Source organism: Lontra canadensis, unplaced genomic scaffold (genome assembly GCF_010015895.1).
Source record: "Lontra canadensis isolate GAN:19392208 unplaced genomic scaffold, GSC_riverotter_1.0 scaffold488, whole genome shotgun sequence".
Taxonomy (NCBI): Eukaryota; Metazoa; Chordata; class Mammalia; order Carnivora; family Mustelidae; genus Lontra; species Lontra canadensis.
In genome coordinates this window covers 46,667-71,164 of record NW_022631480.1, presented here as the reverse complement: position 1 = coordinate 71,164, position 24,498 = coordinate 46,667, and the positions used below count along the sequence as shown (strand labels likewise).

At 36.3% G+C, this 24,498-nt stretch overlaps 1 protein-coding gene across 1 annotated transcript; it reads right to left on the bottom strand.

Moving 5' to 3' along the window:
* Positions 1-8,861: 8,861 nt before the first annotated feature.
* Positions 8,862-23,660, bottom strand: LOC116863053 (FAS-associated factor 1-like). The gene is made up of 3 exons (XM_032850552.1): positions 23,631-23,660; positions 21,717-21,763; positions 8,862-9,111 (listed from the first exon to the last, which is right to left on the bottom strand). Exons 1-3 carry the CDS (start codon positions 23,658-23,660, stop codon positions 8,877-8,879), a joined length of 312 nt encoding a protein of 103 aa, XP_032706443.1. The 3' UTR covers positions 8,862-8,876.
* Between the last annotated feature and the right edge of the window lie 838 nt (positions 23,661-24,498).

Here is a 24,498-nt window from a genome sequence, read left to right as displayed (position 1 = left end):
AATCTATAAAGAACTTAGCAAACTCAACACCCAAAGAACAAATAATCCAATCAAGAAATGGGCAGAAGACATGAACAGACATTTCTGCAAAGAAGACATCCAGATGGCCAACAGACACATGAAAAAGTGCTCCATATCACTCGGCATCAGGGAAATACAAATCAAAACCACAATGAGATACCACCTCACACCAGTCAGAATGGCTAAAATTAACAAGTCCGGAAATGACAGATGCTGGCGAGGATGCGGAGAAAGGGGAACCCTCCTACACTGTTGGTGGGAATGCAAGCTGGTGCAACCACTCTGGAAAACAGCATGGAGGTTCCTCAAAATGTTGAAAATAGAACTACCCTATGACCCAGCAATTGCACTGCTGGGTATTTACCTGAAAGATACAAACGTAGTGATCCGAAGGGGCACGTGCACCCGAATGTTTATAGCAGCAATGTCTACAATAGCCAAACTATGGAAAGAACCTAGATGTCCATCAACAGACGAATGGATAAAGAAGATGTGGTATATATATACAATGGAATACTATGCAGCCATCAAAAGAAATGAAATCTTGCCATTTGCGACAACGTGGATGGAACTAGAGGGTATCATGCTTCGCGAAATAAGTCAATCAGAGAAAGACAACTATCATATGATCTCCCTGATATGAGGGAGAGGAGATGCAACATGGGGGGTTAATGTGGTAGGAGAAGAGTAAATGAAACAAGTTGGGATTGGGAGGGAGACAAACCATAAGTGACTCTTAATCTCACAAAACAAACTGAAGGTTGCTGGGGGGAGGGGGGTTGGGAGAGGGGGGGTGGGGTTATGGACATTGGGTAGGGTATGTGCTATGGTGAGTGCTGTGAAGTGTGTAAACCTGGAGATTCACAGACCTGTACCCCTGGGGAAAAAAATATATATATATATGTTTATAAAAAATAAAATTATAAAAAAAAAAACACAATTGTACCTCTTAATCCAAATGAGGAAGCAAAAGTTCTGATATATACATACAATATGAATATATAAATATTCTAACCTTAAAGCTATTTTAAGAAAAGTTGAACTTTTTCTCTTCATTGCCATTTTAAATCTGCCTTATAAAAATTATGACTGTTTTTAGATGTGACACATATTCAAAGTGAAATAAAGTGAAATAAGATATAAAAAAAAAAGAAATAGTGTGATATGGTACTGAATTCTTTCCCCTATAATAAATATATTCATCACTAAATTAGGAAAGTAAAGTCTACTAAAGTCAAGTCTAGTAAAACCCTATATAAGGGCTTTCCTACTAACACACCAAGGATGTCTTAGCAATATTATTGAAAATCTATATGAACAATAAGCAGGACCAATTCTGATTAATTACTATTGTAAAAATAAATAAAACTATTTTTCAAATATCAGTAGATGGGTTTTTGTAATTATAAAATTATAAATTCATTTTAAATATCAACTTAGAGATAGAAAGTTATTAAAAAAAAAAAAGAACCAAGCATATTTCGGAGCTAAAGAATATAATAACTGAATTGAAAAGGCACTAAAGGGGCTCAACAACAGACTTGATCAACCAGAATAAAGAATATGTAAACCGGGGGCACCTGGGTGGCTCAGTGGGTTAAACCTCTGTCTTCGGCTCAGGTCATGGTCTCAGGGTCCTGGGATCGAGCCCCACATCAGGCTCTCTGCTCAGCAGGGAGCCTTCTTCCCCCTCTCTCTCTCTCTGCTTGCCTCTCTGCCAACTTGTGATATCTCTCTCTCTGTCAAATAAATAAATAAAATCTTAAAAAAAAAATATGTAAACCTGAAGACAAGTCATTTGAAATTATCCAGTCGGAAGAGAAAAAAGAAAAAAGGCAAGAGAAAGAGTGAAAAAAGAGAGAGAACTAATGGAAAACCATTAAAGGACCAATACATGCATTATGGGAGTTGCAGAAAATAAGACAAAGGAGCAGAAGGCTTATTTGAAGAAATAATAGTGAACACATCCCAAATCTGGGGTAGGAAACAGATTCATAAAGCATAAAGGACCCAAAAAAATAATAATCACATTAAAATCAAGTTGTTGAATTAAAGGACAAAAAGGAATTTGAAAGCAACAAGTGAAAAGTTCATCACATAAAGGGAGATCCCAGTATCAGCAGATTTTTTACTGAAACTTTGCAGGCCAGAGGGGATAAAATGATATATTAAAAGTGCTGAAAGAAAAAAGCTACCAAACAAGAATACTATATTCAGGAAACCTGTTCTTCATCTATTAAGGACAAATAAAATATTTCCCCAGATAAACAAAAGCTGAGAAAGTTCAACACTGCCTTAAAAGAAATACTAAAGAGAGTACTCCAGTTGTAACAAAATGATACTAAATATCAACACAGGAGTATAAAGCTGTCAATGGTAAATATATAGACAACTACAAAACACTCTAGACAAGTACAGAATACTGTAACAGTAGTGATTAATCACTTAATCTGGTATAGAAGCTAAAAGACAAAAGCATACAAAATAAGTATAACTATAAAATGCTAATTGTACATAATATGAAAGGATGTAATTTGTGATATCAATAATGAAGGGAAGAAATAAAGACTAGTTTTACAGATGACTTAAGTTAGCAGGTTAAAATAGATCATTAAAACTATGTCTTATGTAAGCCCCATGGTAACTACAAAGATAACAGAGAAGATTAAAAGAAAGAACACAGCTACAGAAGATACACACACGCACATACACACGCACACACACACACACACACAAAATGGAACAAAGATCAAAGCATGATACTACAAAAAAAAAAAAATCAATGAACACAAAGAAAGATGGCAAGAGAAAGAGGGAACAAAAGCCACAAGACAAAGGAAATAATAAACAAAGTAAAGATAGTAAGTCCTTTCCTACCAGTAATTACTTTAAATGTAATTGGATAAAACTCCATAGACAAAAAAAAAAGGCTGAATGGATTTAAAAAAAAAATACAACTATATTTATCTATAAGAGATTCACTTGAGATTCATGGACACACAGAATGATGGAAGGATAGAAAAAAATATTCTATGCAAATGGTAACCAAAGCAGAACATGCTGGCCATACTTACATTGATTAAATAGAGTCTAAGTCAAAAACTTTCACAAGAGAGAAAGGACATAATGTAATGATAAAAGAGTCAATTCACTAGGATGTGTAACAATTATATACACATGTACCCAACATCAAAGCACACAATATATGAAGCAAACAATGACAGAGCTGAGGGGAAAAATACACAATAACATGATAATAGTAGGGGATTTCAATAATTGACGAAACTTCCACACAGAAGATCAATAGGCAAACATTAAGACTCGAACAACACTGTACACCAAATGAACCTAACAGACACATACAAAACGTTACACTGAAAAGCAGCAAAATACAAGCACACATGGAACATTCTCAAGAGTAGAGCCATGTTAAGTTGTAAATCAGTCATAATGAATTTAAGAAGAAGGAAGCAAAAGGAAACTATTATAGATTTTTAGTTTCATTATACTATAGTAGGAAAACATTCTTGTTATGATTTCAATCTTCTTAAATCTATTACGAATTGTTTGAGACCTGGGGCACCTAGGTGGCTCAGCTGGTTAAGCAACCAACTCTTGATTTCAGCTCAGCTCATGATCTTGGGGTCATGAAATCAAGCCCTGTTTCAGGGCCCATGCTCAGCAAGGAGTGTGCTTGAGATTCTCTCCCTCTTTTACTTCCTCCATGCTCTCTCTCCCAAATAAATAAATAAACCTTTAGGGGTACCCAGTTGGCTCAGTTGGTTAATCAGCTGCCTTTGGCTCAGGTCATGATCCTGAAGTCCTGGCACTGAGCCCCACATCGGACTCCCTGCTCAGCACAAAATCTGATTCTCCCTCTGCCCCTCCCCTGCTTATGCTCACACACTCTCTCTCTCCCAAATAAATAAATAAAAATCTTTAGAAATAAATCTTTTAAAAAAGAAAAAAAAACCGACTTGTTTGTGATCTAACATGTCATCTATCCTGAAAAATTCTGGAATTAAACAACTTAGGCTTAAACAACCAAAAGATCAAAGAAAAAAATCAAAAGAGAAATTAAAAAACATCTGGAGACAAATGCAAACAAAATTACAACACACCAAAGAAAAAACTTCAGGGATGTAGGAAAAGCAGGAAAGTTTATGCCTACATTTAAATTAAAAAAAAAAAAAAAGAAAGAAAGATCTAATAAACAACTTAATACACCTCAAGTAACTTTAAAAAAAGGAAAAAGCTAAGCCCAAAGTTAGAAAAAGGGAGGAAATAATAAAGATTAGAGCAGAAATTAAAAGAGAATAGAAAAAATAATTTTAAAAAATCAGCAAAACTGAGAGTTGATATTAGAAAAGATCAAGAAAACTGATAAACTTTTAGCCTAAACTAAGAAAATAAAGAAGACTCAGTAAAAGCAGAAAGGAAGAAGGAGACATTACAATTGATGTCACAGAAATAATATGAATATAGACTACTATACACAATTATATGCCAACAAATGGGATAACCGGGTAGAAATGGGTAAATTCATAGAAACGTATAACCTCCAAAGACTGAATCTGAAGAAATAGGAAATCTAAATAAATCTATAACTAGTAAAGAGACTGAATCAGTAATGAACTTCCCAACAAAGAAAAATTCAGCACCAGGTGGTTTCAAAAGAGAATTCTACCAAACATCTGAAGAAAAATTAATGTAACTCTTTCTCAAACTAATCCCCAAAATTAGAAAGAACACTTCCAAATTCATTTTATGAAGTCAGTATTACCCTGATGCCAAAGCCAAACAGAGACACTACAAGAACAAGAATAAAAACTATAAGCCAACATTACCCTGATGAATATGAATGCAAAAATCCTCAACAAAATATTAGAAAGCCAAATTCAACAGGACATTAGAAAGATCATACACCATAACCAAATGAAATTTATATATGTGAGGCAAAGATAGTTCAACATATGGAATCCATCAATCAATGTGATACACCATATTAACAAAATGAAGGGAAAAATGTTACAAGATCATCTCAATAGATGCCAAAAAAGCATTCAACAAAATTCAACACCATTTCATGATAAAAATATGCAAACCAGAAACAGAAGAAAATTACTGCAACATAATAAAGGCTATATATGAAATGTCCACAGTTAATATCATACTCAATGGTGAAAACTAAAATCTTTTCCTCTAAACATCACGAACAATGCAAGAATGTCCATTGTTGCCACTTTTATTCATCAGAATATCTGAAGTCCTCGCCAGAGCAATTAGGCAATAAAAAGAAAGAAAAGGCATCCAAATCAGAAAGCAAGAAATAAAATTATGTTTCCAGATAATATTATATGGAGAAAACCCTAAGATTCCATTAAAAAAAAAAAAGCTGATGGAAACAATAAGCAAATTTAGCAAAGTTACAAGATACAAAATTAACACCCAAAAACTAGCTACATTTCTCTACACTAACAACAAGTAATCTGAAAATGAAACTAATAAAACAATATCATTTACAATACCATCAAAAACAGTAATACACAGGAATAAACTTAACCAAGAAAGCAAAAGATTTATACAATGCAAACAAAAAACAATGTTAAAAGAAAGTACAGAAGAAACAAATGAAAAGACATCACATGTTCATGGATTGAAAGACTTAATATTGTTAAAATATCTATGCCATCCAAAGCAAGCTACAGATTCAGTATGACCCCTATCAAAATCCCAATGGCATCTTTGCAGACATTTTTGCAGAAAACAGTGTTAAAATTCATAAGGAACCACAAAGGACTCTATATAGCCAAAACAATCTTGAGAAAGAAAAATGAAGCTGAGGGCCTCATACTTCCTGAATTCAAAACATTTTACAAAGTAATCAAGACAGTACGTACTGGCATAAAGAAAAACATACAGAGCAAAGGAACAGAATAGCAAGTCCAGAAATTAATCCATGCATATGGGTCAAATGATTTGACAAGAATGCCAAGTCTACACAATGGAGAAAGGATAGTCTTTTTAATAAATGGTGGGGGGGGAAACTGGGTTTCTACAGGCAAAAGGATGAAATTGGACCTTTATTCCATATACAAAACTTGACTTAAAACGGGTTAAAGACTCAAACATAAGTTCTGAAACTGTAAAACTCATAGAAGAAAATATAAAGCAAAAGCTTCACACATTGGTCCTGGCAATGATTTCATGGATATGACTCCAGAAGCAAAGACAACAAAAGTAAAATAGACAAGTGGGACTAGATTAAACTAAAAAGCTTTAGCGCAGCAAAGGAAACAGTTAATGAGACTATAAAGAAGAAAATATTTGCAAAGCATATATTTGATAAGGAGTTGATATTCAAAATAAAGAAAAGTAAATAACCTGATTTAAAGATGAGTAAAGGCCCTGAATAAGCATTTCTCTAAAGAAGACATACAAATAACCAACAAGTATACGAGAAGATGCTCAACATCACTAATAAACATAAAATACCAAGTTCTGGCAAGGATGTGGAAAAATTGGAACGCTTATGCATTTTATATTGGTGGAAATGTTAAAATCGTGCACCCATTATGGAAAAGAATATGGACATGCCCCCAAAAATTAAAAATAGAACCACAAACAATCCCAGTAATTCCACATTTGGGTATTTATCCAAAAAAATTGCAAGTAGGATCTTGAGGTATTTGCAAACCCATGTTCATTGCAGCGTTATTCATAATATCCAAAAGGTAAAAACAACCTAAATGTCCATGGATGAGTGAATGGATAAAGAAAATGTAGTATATACATACAATGGATTACTATTCAGCATTTAAAAAAAAAGAAGAAAATCTTATAATATGCTACCATATGGATGAAACTTGAGGATATTATACTTAGGGAAATAAGCCAGACACAGAAGGACAAACACTGTATGATTCCACTTATTATGATATATTTATAGTAGTCAAACTCATCTAAGCAGAAAGTAGAATGCTGGTTGCTAAGGGCTGATAGAAGGGAAAAATGGGGAGTTGCCATTTGATGGATACAGTTTTAATTACATAAGATGAAAAAGTTCTAGAGATCTGCTGTACAACAATGTGCATATAGTTAAAAATTGTACATTTAAAAATTTGTTAAAAGGATACATATCATATTATGTGCTTTTTTTTTTTTTTTTAGCACAATTGAAGGAAAAAACGGGGAGAGCGTACAGGGGGCATGGGAATGAGCATGAGAAAAAATGAATGAACTAATGAAATCTGGGCAAAAGCAGAAACATATACAAAGGCCCTGAGTGAGCTAATAACCTATTCAAGAACTTGAAACAACACCAAAACAACTTAGGCATGGTGAACAAGGATGAAAGTGGTAACAAATGAAAACCAGAGATGTAGTAGCAGGAGCCTGACCAGCCAGGGACTTACAGGTCATGATGAAAGATTTTAATTTCATCCTAAATCAACAGAAAGTTTCTAAATGGCTTTAAGTAAAGGAATAACAATCTGATTAGTGCTTGAGAATGATCAATATTCTAACAGTTTTGCCTTTCTCTGCAATGTACCTCTTCTTTTTTTTTTTTTTTTTTCTTTTTTTTTAAGTAGGCTCCACGCCCAGCTTGGAGCCCAGTGTCAGGGCTTTTTCTCACAATCCTGAGATCAAGACCTGAGCTGAGATCAAGAGTCAGATGCTTTACCTACTAAACCACCCAGGTGCCCCTATAATATACCTCAAGTAAAAAATTAAATAAAATTAGGCAAGAATCTTCCTTTAAAAAACAAAGGCAAAATTTCAGAAATATCTGGAATTAGATTTAAGGCAAAATTACATTAATGGGTCAGGTAATCTGAATCAAATATGAATACAACACAGTTTGTCTATAGTAATCTAATAAAACAGGGGCACCTAGTTGGCTGAATTGGTTAAGAGTCTGCCTTAGGTTCAGGTCATGATCCCACAGTCCTGGGATCCAGCCCCACATCAGGTTCCTCCTGCCCCCCACCCCCCGCTCCTCTGCCTGCCTCTCTGTCTGCTTGTGCCCTCTCTGTCAAATAAATAAATAAAATCCTTAAAAAAGAAAGGAAGTGGGGTGCCTGGGTGGCTCAGTGGGTTAAAGCCTCTGCCTTCAGCTCAGGTCATGATCCCAAGGTCCTGGGATCGAGCCCCGCCATCGGGCTCTCTGCTCAGCAGGGAGCCTGGTTCCTCCCCTCTCTCTCTCTCTGCCTGCCTCTCTGCCTACTTGTGATCTGTCAAATAAATAAAATCTTTAAAAAAAAAAAAAAAAAAAGGAAGGAAGGGAAGGAAGGGGAAGGGAAGGGAAGGGAAGGAAGGGGAAGGGAAGGGAAGGGAAGGGGAAGGGGAAGGGGAAGGAAAGGGAAGGGAAGGGAAGGGAAGGGAAGGGAAGGGAAGGGAAGGGAAGGGAAGGGAAGGGAAGGAATCAGGTAAAATCTATCCAATAATGGCAGCCATACACTTTAAGTTTCCTTTGAAAGTATAGTATTGAAGCAATTATTCAACTGGCAGTTATTCAACTGGCAGGGAGAAGGAATGATGAAAACATGTCTTATTTCTGATCTCTCATTAACCATAGCATAAAAACAGAATAAATTTCAGCTATAAAGTACAACACACAATATACTTAAAAGTTTGATTTGCATCTGCCCTAAAACAGCATCTTATACCAGTCCATGTAAGTGGAACAAAAGAATTATTCTCAGACTTGCCTCAGTATCAACACACTATTTCAAAATGAAGCACAATTATCTGTATGGAAAATATCAGTTTCAATTTGCCTTTTTTCCCTTCTTATTGGCAGTCAACTCAAAAGAAAAGAATATAAACTAAACGTTTACCTAAAAATTGTTTATTTATGAAGGCTTTATGCTAGGAAAAACCTTACCAACAGTACAGCTGTCTTCAAGTACCACATCAACATTTCTGTCTCTGTACTCAACCCTGAAGTCCAGCATCCGAGGCTGCCGTTCTACAATTTGCCTAGATGGCATTACAGGTCGAAATGCTGAAGAGGAAGAGGGAGCAGGAGCTGAACCTGGGTGACTTGGATCAAATGCAGGTCCTGGTATAGTCTCACCTCCATAGTCACTGAAATATTGACATAAAGAGAAAGATTATCATCAACCAAATCATTACAGATAACCACTAAGGACCCATTCCATACTTGGCTTGTGTTGGTCTTCCAATCAAATTTACCTACCTATGCATCAAGGCCTAACTAAAGTTTTACTTCCTCCCTAGCAACTGAAAGGGATCTTCCCTAGCAACTGAAAGCCACATTACTCTCCCTCCCATCCTTGTCTTTCTATGTCTATTAGCAGTATCATACATATCATTTAGCATTTAATCAGATTTTTGCCTTATATTGTGATGATGCTATTAGAACATTCATTTCTGTGAATTAAGAAGTGTCTTCTTCATTCGCTTTCATTTGCTCACTGAAAGATTATTTGATTAACTCTACTTTCCACAAAACTCAGAAATTAACCATCCTTAAATCTCCATTCTATCAAACTCCTCAGTCTTAAAAGATTATTTTTTCCCTGCTTTGCATAGAAAGCAGATGCCATCAAGATGAAATTCCCTTACTTTTTTGACAACAAATCCACCAACTAACCAGCATATGTACTCTTTTTCTCTTTCTGTAAAACAGGGGCAACATCACTCTATCTAAAACCATCTTCTAATTAGCTTTACATTATGGTATATACTTATCCTTTCCAGTATCTTCACCTTCTCTTCTAGATTCTTCTCAATAACACTTAAACATGTTAAAATCTTAAAAAATAAAAATACAATCTTTGTTCTGCCCACTTAATAGTTATCTCATTTGTTAAATGGGAAAATTAATTATACTTGTAGGGATTAAGTCAGATAAATGCATGAAAAGCTTAGCACACTGCCTGGTACCTGGTAAGATCTCAAACTCAGTATATCCAAAGTTTAACTCATTTATGTCTTCCCAAGCATGATCCTCCCTCCATTATTCCTCATATCAGCTAACCAAGTCAGAAACTTCTGGCCGTTATCCTTGATAACTTCTTCTCTCACAACTCCCATATCTAGTCAGTCCTTTTAATTTTACCATCTAAAAATCTTTTAGTTAAGTTATCCACCTTTCCCCTCTGAAGCTGACACCGCAAGCCACAAGCACCTCTTGCACAGGCTGATACAACAGCCTCCTAACTAATCCCTCTGATTGTTCCCTCACTCCCTTGCATGTCATTCCTTACCATCACAAAAATGAAATTATATAAATGTCTTCATGTCATTTTCTTCAATATTCCCCTTTGCTCTTCATACAGAGTTAAAGAGGTGTATAAGTCCCTATATGATCCAAATCCTATCTACCTCCCCAGCCTTAGCTTGTGCTAGGCTATCTCCAATCTCTCTATGTTAACAGCCACAACAGCCTTTCACTTCTTCTGTCTCACCTTGATCCTTCTCATTTCATAGGGGAACACAGATCATTCCTTCTAAGCATGTTCTTTCTTTCCCATCTCATCCCAATATTCCATCTTTCTTCTAGCTAATTATATTTAGCCTTCATATCTCAGATTTAATGTTTTTCAACTCAGAGCATGTTTTACTACCTCAGACTGATTCTAATTCCTCACCACTACCAATTATAATTGATATTAATCATTTGACATTTAAGACCCCCCAGAGAATAGAAGTTCCAGAAGGGCAAAGTTCACATTTGTTCATTTAATGGCTGTATCTTCTGCCTGGAGCTCAAGATTTTACAGAGAAAGTGCTTAAATATTTAACAAACCAGTGAGTAAAGGAATAATTATTAAAGAATTTGATTTTTCTCTCACTTAGTTTATCATATATAGTCACTTCTTTTTCCCCTCACAGGGAGAAGTAAAGAAGAAGAGAACATAAAGAATGCTTCCATTGAAACGTCATTATTGCAGATATGTTCCACCACCACAAAAACTACAAGCTCAGTTCTAAAACATCTTTCTTCTCACTCTAAATTTAAGGAAAAAAACAACAGATTGGGAACCTGAACAGAAACAACAAAAACAAGAATGACCAAAAACCCACAAATAAGCACTATTCTTATGACAACTCAGGAGAAAATATTTACATTTACTTCACACTTTTGCTCTGATTAGTGTTTACCAAATTTAGATTACAAAATCGATTTTGTGCGTTGTGGTTGTCTTTTAAAGAACAGGACAGGATAGGATAGGATACAAATGATTAGTACATGGCACTTAATAGTTAGAACCAAGTATTGTTTCCCAAAACTTTTGATTCTGATAAATATTTGCATATGTGTATTTTGGATTCCAAATATTTCTCATTGTAGGTAATAATGATGAGAGTTCAGATACTCTAGTAATCACTGATCCAAAGGCAAAAATCTACACTTTCTCCCAGTTGTTAGATTCAAGAAAAGTAATCTTAGAAGTAAGACATAGAAAAGAAAATGTCCAGAGCAGGAAAGAATATCATTGTTGGAATCCACTGTTGGAGTATCTATGAAGAAAATGTGTACAATGATATTTCATATCTCTAAATTTTGTCACAACTTCTAGGAACCTCGGAAAAATAGCTAACATTAACAGGCTGGTCCCTGACTTATTGTTTTCTTAACTCAAAATTCATCCTTCTATTGTCTATTCTAGCATTCTGCAAAATTCTATTTATCCTTTGGCGTATGTTTCCCCAATAGATTCTGTAAATAGGGGATACTAGAGAGAGATCATTTGTTAGGAGGAGAGAACAAAAGCCTTCCTTCTTCCTATTTGCATTTATTTCTATCAGTATCATCCTTTAGTTTTTAGTCTCCTGGCTCTTTTCAGCATTCATATAACCAGATTCCTGACATCCCCTCAGACACCAATAGCAGCTAGACAGTGTGCATTCCACAGCTCCCTGATCCTAACTCAGGTCTAACAGGCTCCTCAGAGCTTGAAAGTTCTGTTAATCCCTTGACCAAGACCTGAGAGTGGTAACTTCCTGAAGCAGTTACTATACATAGGTTACTTCAGTTTTACTTTATTGCTCTTTTAGTTCTCCACACCTGTGTAACCAATTCTACGTTAAACTTGAAATACCCAATTTTTATTTATTTATTTATTTATTTTTTGGTAATGGAGGTGTCCCAGAAATGGGATTCAGTTACTGGTTTGATTACGTCCTTAACCTTCAATATACTGATGAGCTCCGTGTCAATGGAAAATGGGATACTAGTGAGCATGCACTGGCATAATGATTAATTAAATTATCACTTATAGTTCATTATGATCACATACCTATTAAAACAAGTGCCTAAGGGGACAAATGATTATTTGACTTGGCTATTATGGTGGCAATAATGACAAAATAAAGACTTTGAGCTGGCTGCTTCTGACTCTAATGGAAAGCTTAACAGAAGAAAATGACACACTTAGGGCTATTAACATTCAATTCAAGCCATGACAAGAAAGCTAAAGCTTTTGAAGTAGCACTTTATTATTTCCCATCCTCTGGGTATGATCCTACTGAGAATCACACACAAAATTTAATTTTGCAGCTTAAATAACTACAGTGAAAGCTGAGTAAATGTACTTTCTAAGTTTCTTTTGTGAACATTACAACACCGTTTTAGAAAGAGTGGGACCCTAAAATGTGGAATAGAGATCCCAAGTAGATTCAGATGAAGGTTACAAACTTGAACTCAGAGTCCCTCCCAACCTTTTTTGTAAAGAGAAACAACTCCTCCTCTCATGACTGAGGTTAGCCTCCTCTTGCTTGAAAACTGGCAATGCTCTTACTTGAGACTGTTGCCTTGAAAAGGGATGCCTATTGTCAAAACCTACCCCCACCATTCCTTACTATGTCTAAAATCAGATCTAGGCATGCTTCAAGAGAATAAGTACAATGTCTTAATTGAGAGAAGGCTTATATCCAATATTATAAGATTCTGATAAATCAAAAATCTAGGGAACAGGTAAGGAAATGAATTTGAAGTGAATTTGACCAAAAGAGCTTGGATAGGACCAAATATAACATGTTTGCTTAAGCAGCTGTAAGTCCTCTAATAGTATGCTTGTTGACTGAATGAAACTTAAGTCCCAAAGGAGTCTAAATTTAATGAGGATGAAATGCCCAAACTTTCCTGGCAAAATGTAGAAGAAATCCTGATGCTTAGAAAAATAAGAATGCTCAAGTGGATTTCCATGTACAATCTAAACATACATACATCCTCCTACTACATCATCCATGAGGTCCCAGAGGACACTGCACTAAAGCATTAAGAAATACATTAGTAAGGGAGGGTCTGCATTCTTGAAAAACTGTAGTGGCTGTCTTCCATAGGTTGATGAGATGACACCACTGAATAAGTTTCCTTAATGGGTATGAGATCCCAAAGTGCTCAGTTCAAATGGCAGAATTTAGTAAGAAAAAGGTGGGAGCAATTAGTTAATGGACAGCATAGACAAGAAGTGGCAATCTGAAGATTTCAACCTGCAGAGATCTTTAGAACTGTTTAACTGAACATGATTATTATGATTATTACCCCCCCCCAACCCTGAGAGAGCATGCATAAGCGTGGTGGGGGAGAGAGACAGAGAAAATCCTAAGCAGGCTCCATGCCCAGCCCCAAGAGGGTTCAATCTCATGATCCTGAGAGATCATTATCTGAGCCTAAAATCAAAAGTAGGACACTTAACCAACCGAGTCACCCAGGCGCCCCAGAACATGATTATTTCTAAGGAAGCAAATTAAAAGTCAACTGACTAAAATACTACTTGATCTAAAAACATCAGAAATCCTAGATCTGATAGCCTAAAACCTAATGTCTATAACCGCAGCAGAGAGTCATACTCACTCCCAGGTTCCAAACACAAATTGTTTCACAGACATAAAGTCCCTGATTCCCATAAGCACAATGCAACAGAGCCACATGTATGTATTAGAAATTTTCCTCTAAGACTTTTCCTAATGGGCCTGCAGCCATTTATTAGGGTGTTTGTGTAATGATAAAAGGAAAATATCTAAATTTTTATGTGATTACTACATGCTAACTCTAAATTGATACTAATTCCTGGAGATATAAAAGTGGAAGATTATGGTGGTAAATGAAGTTTGGGCCAAAATCCACTCATACCATGTTCAAACCATCTGTGAACCTGCCCTGCAACAACTTCTCCAGATTCTGAATGCATAATTGAAAGAGACATATTCAGTAACTCGCAGACGTCCCATATTTGCTTCCTGATCCATGGAATTAGGGTTACTATGTAGGAAGGATTAGTAGCAAGAAGCAACTGATCTTGCATATACTTTTTTACTCTATATTAATTTGCAATCACCAAGACAAGCATTTTACTTTTACCCAGCAGGGTAAACAAAATACCTTCACTGTCTTTTTCAGAAGATTATGTCAACTCTCCTCTAGCATATCAATCTAGCCTGGAGAGATCTTGATCACCTAGACATTCCACAAAAAAAAAAAAAAAAAAAAAAACACCATTACATTGATAACAATGTGAACAAATCCTAAAGAGAAAAGTAGCAAGTATTTGAATGCTTTGTTAAGACACATTTATGACAAAGATTAGAAGATACATGCCACAAAAATGCAGGGGAGAACCTGCCACCTTGGTGAGGTTTCTGGGGTCTAGTGATTACAAGCAAGTCAAGGTAAAAGGCCAGCTGCTATATCTTGTACTTCCCATCAATAATAAGAGATAACCAAGTTAAATGAGGAAGAAAAGATCTGGACTGGAAAAGGAAAAAAAATAGCTGTATAATATTCATGCTCATACCAACCAAAAAAACCAAACTGCTAAAGCATTACAGCCCCCCCAAGTTATCCCAGAAAGACAGTAGTGAAAGAAAAGCCTTCTAGTGGGGAGCACTTGGGATTGTACCACAGGTTGACGTTTTTTAGAAAGAGAGATTACCTGAGGTACAAATCTATACTCAACCAAGGACAATGGATAATAGGTTGGCCAGCTGATCGGGACTTGGAAAGAATAAAAGAAAAATTAGGTGGCAAGGAAATCTGGGGTAAAGATATGAAAACAGAACTTTCAGAATGACACAAAATGTGAATATATGTTTCTGAGGGGAATGCTGCCTACAGGCTACCCACTTGGCGGGGGTGGGCGGATGGCTCCCAATGTGCATAAGATGACATTGTTCTGTTGATGTGAGTCAGCTTTTCTCCCTTACTACCGTAGGGCTGTTCCATGCATTACTATATAATGAAGCCATGCCAAGAGGAGTGGAGATTAGACATAGGTACAACATCAATTTCCTCTTACCAAGTATGACTCTGACTAGGGAAATTGTCTGAAAACTGCAAACAAGAGAAACTAACTGAGCCAATATGGCATCATTCCTTTGAAATCTGGTAATGGATCATTTCTATCATGGAGGAGGAAGCAATATGTTCTCCCTTAAAAAGATACTGTTCTGGATATGGACTTGACTTCCCTGACAGCAATACTTTTACCAGCACCACCATTCATATTTGAGGGAATACCTTATTGATCGAAGGTTTCCCCACACAACACTAATTCTAACCAAGGAACTCATTTCACAGCAAAAGTAGTGCTGGTATCATTCATATATACTGTTACCCAGAAGTATCTAGCTTGTCAGAACAGTGAAATGTCCTGCTGAAGACAGCTGGGAGACAACATACTCAAAACTTGGGTCTCCACCTTAAAACACGTAGTATATGCTTTGTATCAGTGACTAAAACACAGTGATACTTCTCATATTGTCAGAAAATATGGGTATAAAAATTAAGTGTTAGTAGTGGTTTCTTTTATTACACCTAATAACAGAATTTTTGCTTCTTGCTACTTTGGGCTCTGGTGGTTCAAAGATCACAGTTCCAAAGAATGTAGTATTTCCACAATACTTGCATAGAACTATAACCTGAGAGTGCCACTTGGCCATTTTGTACTCTTCATATTACTGAATCAACTAGCAAAATAAGGGGGTATGAAGTGAGGTGGGAGGTCCTGATTATCACAAAAAAACTGGGTTGCTGCTATACAGTGGACTATTTTCTGGGGCATATCCAATAATATGAGTTAATGGAAAACTATAACCAATTTTAAAAAGACAGCTCCACTGAGGATTTTAAGAATAAATGTTTGAGATGACCCACCAAGTAAAGAAACTTGACTATCTGAGGTGCTAGCAGAGGGAATATAAAAAGTGGAAGAAGAAACTGGTAAATATTAATCATGGCCTTATAACCAGTAATAGTAACAAAAATGCAGCAGCACACAAGTGTGTGCACAGACACACACAAAATTTTCTTCTTAGAGTTTTGCACATTGATTTTTTTTCTTTTTAAGATTTTATTTATTTATTTGACAGAAAGAGAGATCACAAGTAGGCAGAGAGGCAGGCAGAGAGAGGGGAAAACAGGCTCCCAGCTAAGCAGAGAGCCCGATGCGGGCCTCCAACCCAGGACCCTGAGATCATGACCTGAACCACCCAGGTGCCCTACACATTGATCTTATCTACACCAGTGACCTAGCAGTGACCATACTGTAACAATGACAACTACTTTGTTTTAGCATCAGCCACTGGTGTTAGCTTCTAGCTTCTTTCAATACTTCAAAACTAGCCTCTGCACCTTGCAGAGGTACCATTATCAGCTGAGCAGGACTTCTTTTTCTTATGTCTATGGTCAAATTGCTAGGGCCGTTCCTCAGGGCTTCCAAGTCCTGTTAACTTCTATTTCCTCCAATCACTTTCCTTTTTCCCTCTAATACTAGGAGTGACTTTGTGCCCTTTATTTATTTATTTTTTTAAAGATGTTATTTATTTATTTATTTGACAGAGAGGAACACAGTGAGAGAGGGAACACAGCAGGGGGAGTAGGAGAGAGAGAAGCAGGCTTTCTGCTGAGCAGGGAGCCAGATTTGGGACTTGATCCCAGGACTCTGGGATCATGACCTGAGCCAAAGGCAGGTGCTTAATGACTGAGCGATCCAGGCACCCCAACTCTGTGACCTTTAGTGGTTAGCAGGGGGCTCTCCCAGACAGAACTGTCCTAGAGCAGGCTTCCTGGAATACTCTGGACCCAGTCCACACAGTTCTGGCTGTGCCCACCCTACTCAGAGGATGCTGCAGTTGTTAAATCTGCTCTTGCCCTACGCTCCTTTCCTCAAGCCTAGCAGGACCACCTCACCCACAACTGCGGCTGCTGGTCCAGCTGCTTCCTGATGTCATTATATCTGAATTATCTCAGTATTCGCATTTTGCACTTTCAACCTGCTCCACATTTCTGGAACTGATTCCGTATATGAAATTCCCTGTGTTTGAAACACCCCAGTGTGCTTTTTTTTCTTTACCAAACCCTAACTCTAGGAGATAGTACATTTCTAATCACAGCAGGCTATCTGATGTGTTGTCAGCCCAAGAGAATTTTTTTAAAAGTTCTCATTTGAGAATTTTCATATTGGCTATTAATTACTCTATTTCAAGATCAATAAAAAATAATGAGAGTGCCTGGGTGGCTCAGTCATTAAGCGTCTGCCTTCGGCTCAGGTCATGATCCCAGGGTCCTGGGACTGAGCCCCTGCATCAGGATCCCTGATCAGCGGGAAGCCTGCTTCTCCCTCTCCCACTCCACCTGTTTGTGTTCCCTCTCTCACTGTGTCTCTGTCAAATAAATGAATAAAATCTTTAAAAATAAAAATAAAAATAATTAAAAATGATGAATTTGCATTAGAGTTTTTCACTAGCAATATTAAAAAAAAAAGAGAGAGAGAGAGAGAGAGGGAGGGAGAAAGAGAGACTACCAGTTAATGATCCTATCAATGTGACTAATGTTCAACGGTATCCATAGAATACAAAGACATCCAAAATCGCTGACTCAAAAAAAAGTATTTTTAAGACTTTTCATCTATGAAGACACCATTCTATAATCTGATATACTCACTCTTCTAGTTAATCAATAATTAAAAAAAAAAAAAAGACACTGATTGGTAAGGGGAATGCTATGGAGAAATCTGTTTTAGATCTAAACCTCAACTAAAGGAGTGTTTTTATCCTTACTCAACTTCACTCTACAAATCACACACATCCTTGGAAGGCAATGAACAAAGCAAAGTAAACAGGAACTCTGTACATGTTTATTTCAATTTTTAAAAATCCATCCCAAGGTAAAATTTCTAGGTACAAAAACAACAAAACAAAAACACGCATGTGTTTTAAAGATAAATTTGTCTTTAGAAAAAAATCAGATTCTTAAATGAGCACCAGAGAAGACAATAAATAGAAGCTAACTGGCCAAAATGGATATTTTCTATATCAAAAACCTCAGCATTATATATTCTGAAAATGTTAACAGTGAATAATTAGAAAAATGCCTAGTCTTCTCAAGGTTTCCTCAATGAATTAAACAACAGAAAAAGAAACATACAGAATATCTGTCTGGGTCAAAAAAATGTGAGTTGACAAATACTACCCACTTAGTCAATGAGGAAAATTACACTACTGATTCATAACATTTTTAGAAAATATAGCCTATGCTGTCTACTAACACAAGTAATTCATTAGCACTTCCTTCTAATAATAACTGTCTCCAAAAATAATGTTTAAAAAGGCTCTGGACAACATGCTAATAAATAAAATATTACACCAAGATGTAGTAAATAAACGTGCACACATTTGATGTTTCATGACTGAATGGCTTACATTTATGACAGCATAAGTCACACAGTTTATAAATATGTTGTATTAGCAGTATATTGCCTAGTGAAATAAGCCTTGGAGGATGAGGCAGAAGACTTGCTTATATCCTGACTCCATCAACATCATGCTGTATTATCTGGGCCAAGTCACTTCATGCCTTATTCTCTCTACCTGTAAAATGAGGGATAATAATATCTGCCTTTACTTGCTTACAACTAAAATAGTAACTGTAAAAACAAAGCTATGGGAGAAAGATCTTATACACGTATTAAATTCCAACTTTTTTACCCAAATGAAAAAAAATCTAAAAAAAAAAAAGACATGGCATGGTTAGTTTGCTGACCTAGAATAGGGCAGAGTGGTATCAAAAAATGCATAGCTTTTAAAATGAGACAAACCAGACTTCACCACCTACTACATTTGTGAGCTTGGGCAAATCTGTGTAAACTCTCTAACCTTCAGTTTCCTCACTATGAAATATGAATCTCTTAAGAGTTATAATAAGTATTAAATAATAAAAAATAAATCAATTACCTAGCACAGCGCCTTATACACTTTTTAAAATGTTAGTTTCTTTACTTTGAACTTTATGGGTACATTAAAAACCATATTCCCACTTTTGAATTCACAAAAAAATTTGATTTCAAGAACAGCTATAAAGCACAGGGACTGGGTTCTTCTCCCTCCAAAAATAATTCATATTAAAAAAAATCTTTTTGGTAGCTTTTTCCTCTGTCGAAGTATAAACTGACAAATTAAGAGTCAGCTGTATTCACAGACTACACAATAAAAGTCAAACATACAAAACAAAAACCCTTTTACCCTTTTAACTACTTACATATACCATTCCTATCTTCCACTTTCAGTGGTAAGCCAATGAGAAAGCAACAAAGAACCCTCTTTCATTTTCCTCTGATTAGGAGATATACAAGAGGAATTTTTAGTTATGTCAATTCCACAGTGATTTCAAAGCTAAAGAACAAAGTTAGAAAGGGAGAGAGTTAAAGACTATTGCTAGATAAAACTGATTTTCTTCTGTGCATATATGATTCATTCCTTTAAATAAGCAAACAAAAAAAAAACAAAACCACTCTCTAATGAATGTTAAACTCCAAATTTTATAGTATTAGAAATCAATTTAGTGCTGAATCTCTACTTTTAAATATTAATCAAAAAGTATCATCAGTGACAGGAGAGATGGGATGTTTCCCATCACTGTCATCAGTGACAGGAGAAATGGGATGAGGAAATTTCTACAGTTCACCCAGAGCAAAATATTGTTATTTTTTTTAAAAGATTTTATTTATTTATTTGACAGACAGAGATCACAAATAGGCAGAGAGGCAGGCAGAGAGAAAGAGGAAGGGAAGCAGGCTCCCTGCAGAGCAGAGAACCTGATGTGGGGCTCGATCCCAGGACCCCGGGATCATGACCCGAGCTGAAGGCAGAGGCTTTAACCCACTGAGCCACCCAGGCGCCCCCCAAAATATTGTTAATTTTAAGATGTATCCAATATGTACTCAGAACCCAGAAGCTGAATCCACAAAGGTTTAACAAGCAAAAATTTTGGCACAGAAGGTGGAATAAAATTTACTCAAGAATAAAACTGGTGGGGTGCCTGGGTGGCTCAGTGGGTTAAAGCCTCTGCCTTCGGCTCAGGTCATGACCTCAGGGTCCTGGGATAGAGCCCCACATCGGGCTCTCTGCTCAGCAGGGAGCCTGCTTCCTCCTCTCTCTGCCTGCCTTTCTGCCTACTTGTGATCTCTGTCTGTCAAATAAATGAATAAAATCTTAAAAAAAAAAAAAAGAATAAAACTGGAACCATATTTAAAAGTCTAAAACTTTTTAAACCAAGAAAAAAAAAAAAATGACCATAAAGGAAGTTCCTGTAATCACCTGGTTTGCTTTCTAGGTAAGGGTTTCAATAAAACTGAACACTTTTGAACAACAACAAAATTTGTACAGACTCTGGAAATCAGCCGCATTTACTCTGGATGAAATTCTTTCTGACAACTTTTTTAAAAAGGTGGGGAACAGGTCTATTAATTACTAAGGGTAGTACAAGTACCAAGCAGAATTTGCTTCCTTTCTAAATATACACAGTTTCCTATAAAGTATATCACATTTTGCAGCTCATGGTGAATTTTCTGATGGTTTTGCAACAGCACTCTTCTTCCTCTCCAAAACAATCTCATTCCTAGTCTGCTGTTTCTGTTTGCCTCATCTGCACTTAGCAGATCATGTTTCAGTGACTTAGAAATCCTAGCCACCGAAATTCAAGCCAAAGTTTGAATTGACACAAGAAGGGGGGGAATTCAAGTAATTAAACTACACTTGGAAGGGAGAATGGTTTTATCTCCTATGACTCTATAGCGTCCTCTTTTAATCCAAACCAGTCTCTAATTTTAAGGGAAGAAAACTTACAAAAAGTTATTTCTAATCTAAGGAATGGTTTTGTATCTTATAGTTCTCTTGGCATCATCTTCCAATTTTACCCTCTGGCAATGACACAAAACCATGAAGACCATTCCACATGTTAACAATGCATTCTTCAAATGAAATAGTTCAGTGCTTTGGGAAGTTTCATCAATTAAGGACTTATTCAAATTGTTGCAAATTAACATGAACTTAATTTAGAAACCAAAAGTGAAAAAAAAAAAAAAGACTGTAGCAAGGTTGGAGATAACGCCTGGATAGGTAGATAATAACCATGCTCTAGAGTACTGAGATTCAGTTCCTTCCATTTTATGAATTAGAAGATCCCTTTGAAAAGTTTTTTTAAAAATAAAATAAAACCACCATTAAAATAGTACCACTCATTCTGAAATAACATTATATAGTTAAAAGTTGGAAACTTTAGGAAACTGATATAATAAAATGGTCTGAAAGAACAATAACTATATTAATGCGCTTCTACATGAAAGATCAAAAGCTCTATCAAAAAGTTAAACAAAAAAATTAACAACTGTCTCTTTTTTGCTTGGTTAAATTCTCATCCTACTATTAAGCACCTTATAACATACCTTTGTAGAATGCCATTTTCCTGGGGTATTACACCATTGATAGCTGCCTGCAAACAAAAAACAAAGAAAGCCATTAAAAAAACAACAACAACAACAACAGAAAAATGCTCAGGGACAGGTGGGGTGGAGAACACTGTACAGGAAAATAAGTATACTTTGAAAAATAAAATTTAGGAGCACCAGGGTAGCTCAGATGGTTAAGTGTCTGCCTTCAGCTCAGGTCATGATCCCAGGAGTCCCTCATCTGGCTCCCTGCTCAGCAGGAAGCCTGCTTCTGCCTCTCCTTCTACTGCTCCCCCTGTTCATGCGCTCTTGTTCTGTCAAATAAATATAATCTTTAAAAATAAAATAAAATTTAAACAAAACACTAAATGTTTTCTTAATAATACAAAATATTCTCTAAAATATTTCTCTACTTACTATGATAACACTGTATTTTGGGAAACTAAAAAAAAGCAAAACAAAACAAAAAAACATGCATTTGGCATATAATATCCCCAAATCTTGAGTCATAAAAAGCTTACTTTCACAGTCTTCATTCAAGCAAAACACCCACAAAAACCAATGTTTAAGAATGTCAGAACAAGTAAAATAAGTACCTTGAAGTTTTTTTAACTTATTTTCTTCTTCAGATTGAGAGGAGTAAGATACAAAATCACAAATGAAAAAATGGACTCAAGAAATAAAATCAGGGGGCGCCTGGGTGGCTCAGTGGGTTAAGCCGCTGCCTTCAGCTCAGGTCATGATCTCAGGGTCCTAGGATCGAGTCCTGCATCTGGCTCTCTGCTCAGCAGGGAGCCTGCTTCCCTTCCTCTCTCTCTGCCTGCCTCTCTGCCTACTTGTGATCTCTCTCTGTCAAATAAATAAATAAAATCTTAAAAAATAAATAAATAAATAAAATCAGTCTTTTATGTTATAATTATTCTTAGTAAAAAGAACATTTAGAAGGAAAAAACACAAAGGCAAAAATTCTCTGATAAACAAAATACCATGATTGTACCAGGTTACAAAAGGAAACAGGAATATCACAGGAAAATAAGTTTCCTTATATAAAACATTCCTGAAGTCGGTCTCTAAGCTAACATGTCTCCAGTTACTTGGAACATAGCACAGTACTGACATGATATGGGCATTTTTGCAGGCTACTGAGCCAGCACGCTGTGACATCCTGGATTGCAGGCAGTTCACTGCAGGGTAACAAACATTCCCTGGAGGAAAAAACTTGGCGTTTCCAACTTTGCCTCTGTGTCATAACAACTTCCCTTCCCTTGCCCATCCAAGTCCACATCAAAATGAAAAAGGGTAAAAAAAAGGGGGGGGTAACGCTTCAGTGTTTTATCAGCTGCCTAGAAATCAATTCCCAAAAGGAGTTTGTGTATTTTGTGAAACATTAACTTAAATTATTTGTCAGAAGTGGATCAAGTTTACAATGTTATTCTGTTGAATGGAAATAAAGTAGAATGTAAGATGTTTGCTATGAATTTTGAGAGCTGTAATGCTCCACTGGCAAAATACAAAGATAGTCACAGATAAATACAGACAGTGGATTCCATAGACCCCTGACAACCTGGAGGCTCATAAATCCTGAGTCAAACAAATACTAAAATGAGTTTTCAAAGCCACAAATTCAATGGAAGCATCTCTGCCTACTTCCGGGTCAATTATCTCTTTTCTTTTGATAGCAATGGCTCCACACAGAAATATCCCCTTTGCTAAAAAATAGAAAATAGTGAAAGAATTTTCTATGGTGTTGGAAAAGAAACAAAATGCCAGAGTTTGGAAAGATTTTGTTCAAATTTTCACTCGGGAATTCAAGGTATAATGGAAAGAATACTAAGTATTTACAAAGTCCAAAATTTGAACCTAGACTTTTCCACTTACAAATTTTATGACCTTAATATGTTCTACACTCACCGAACCTCTTTTGAGCCTCAGTTTCCTCATCTGTATAATGAGGTAATACTATTTCCTTAGCCAAAATAGGCCTATCTTTGTGTTCCTCAAAAGCATCAAATTCTATTTTTCTTAGATCTTTTGAAGATAGTATGTTTGTTTGAAATGCCTTTTCCCCATTTCTTGTCTGGCTAAATCTTAATCATAACTGAAGTTTGTTAGATACACTTTTTCAAAAAATTCTTCTTAATCAACCCCCCATCTATATAGGCTTACTCTCACATAGAACACTGTGCTTTTCCTTCATAGTAACTGACAATTACTTATTTGGTGAATACTTGTTTTATATCTGTAGGCTATGTGACAGACAAGATAACAGTAATTTTGTTCATTACTTTATCCCAGTTGCCTAGCACAGCACAGGCATTAAATGACACCCGATACTTATTTGTTAAATTAATGAGCTGGAGGAGTACCAAAAAACAAAAACAGGGATGCCCGATTGGCTGAGCCGGTTGAGCAACTTACTCTTGATTTCAGCTCATATCATGATCTAGGGTCCTGGAATCAGGCCCCAGGTTGGGCTCTGTGCTCAGCAGCGAGTCTGCTTGAGGATTCTCTTTCCCCATCTCCCTCTGCCCCTTCCCACACATACTCTCTCTCTAAAGTAAAAATAAACAAATACCAAAAAAAAATAAAAGCCACATAGTCAACACCTGACCAAGGCTCAGAAAGCTTCCTAGATGAAATCATGTCTCAATTAAGACTGTAGGATAAGTGCGGGTGCCTGCGTGGCTCAGTCAACTGAGCAACCGACTCTCAGTTTTGGCTCAGGTCATGATCTTAGGGTGGTGGAGTCAAGCTCCATGAAGGACTCCATGCTCAGCAG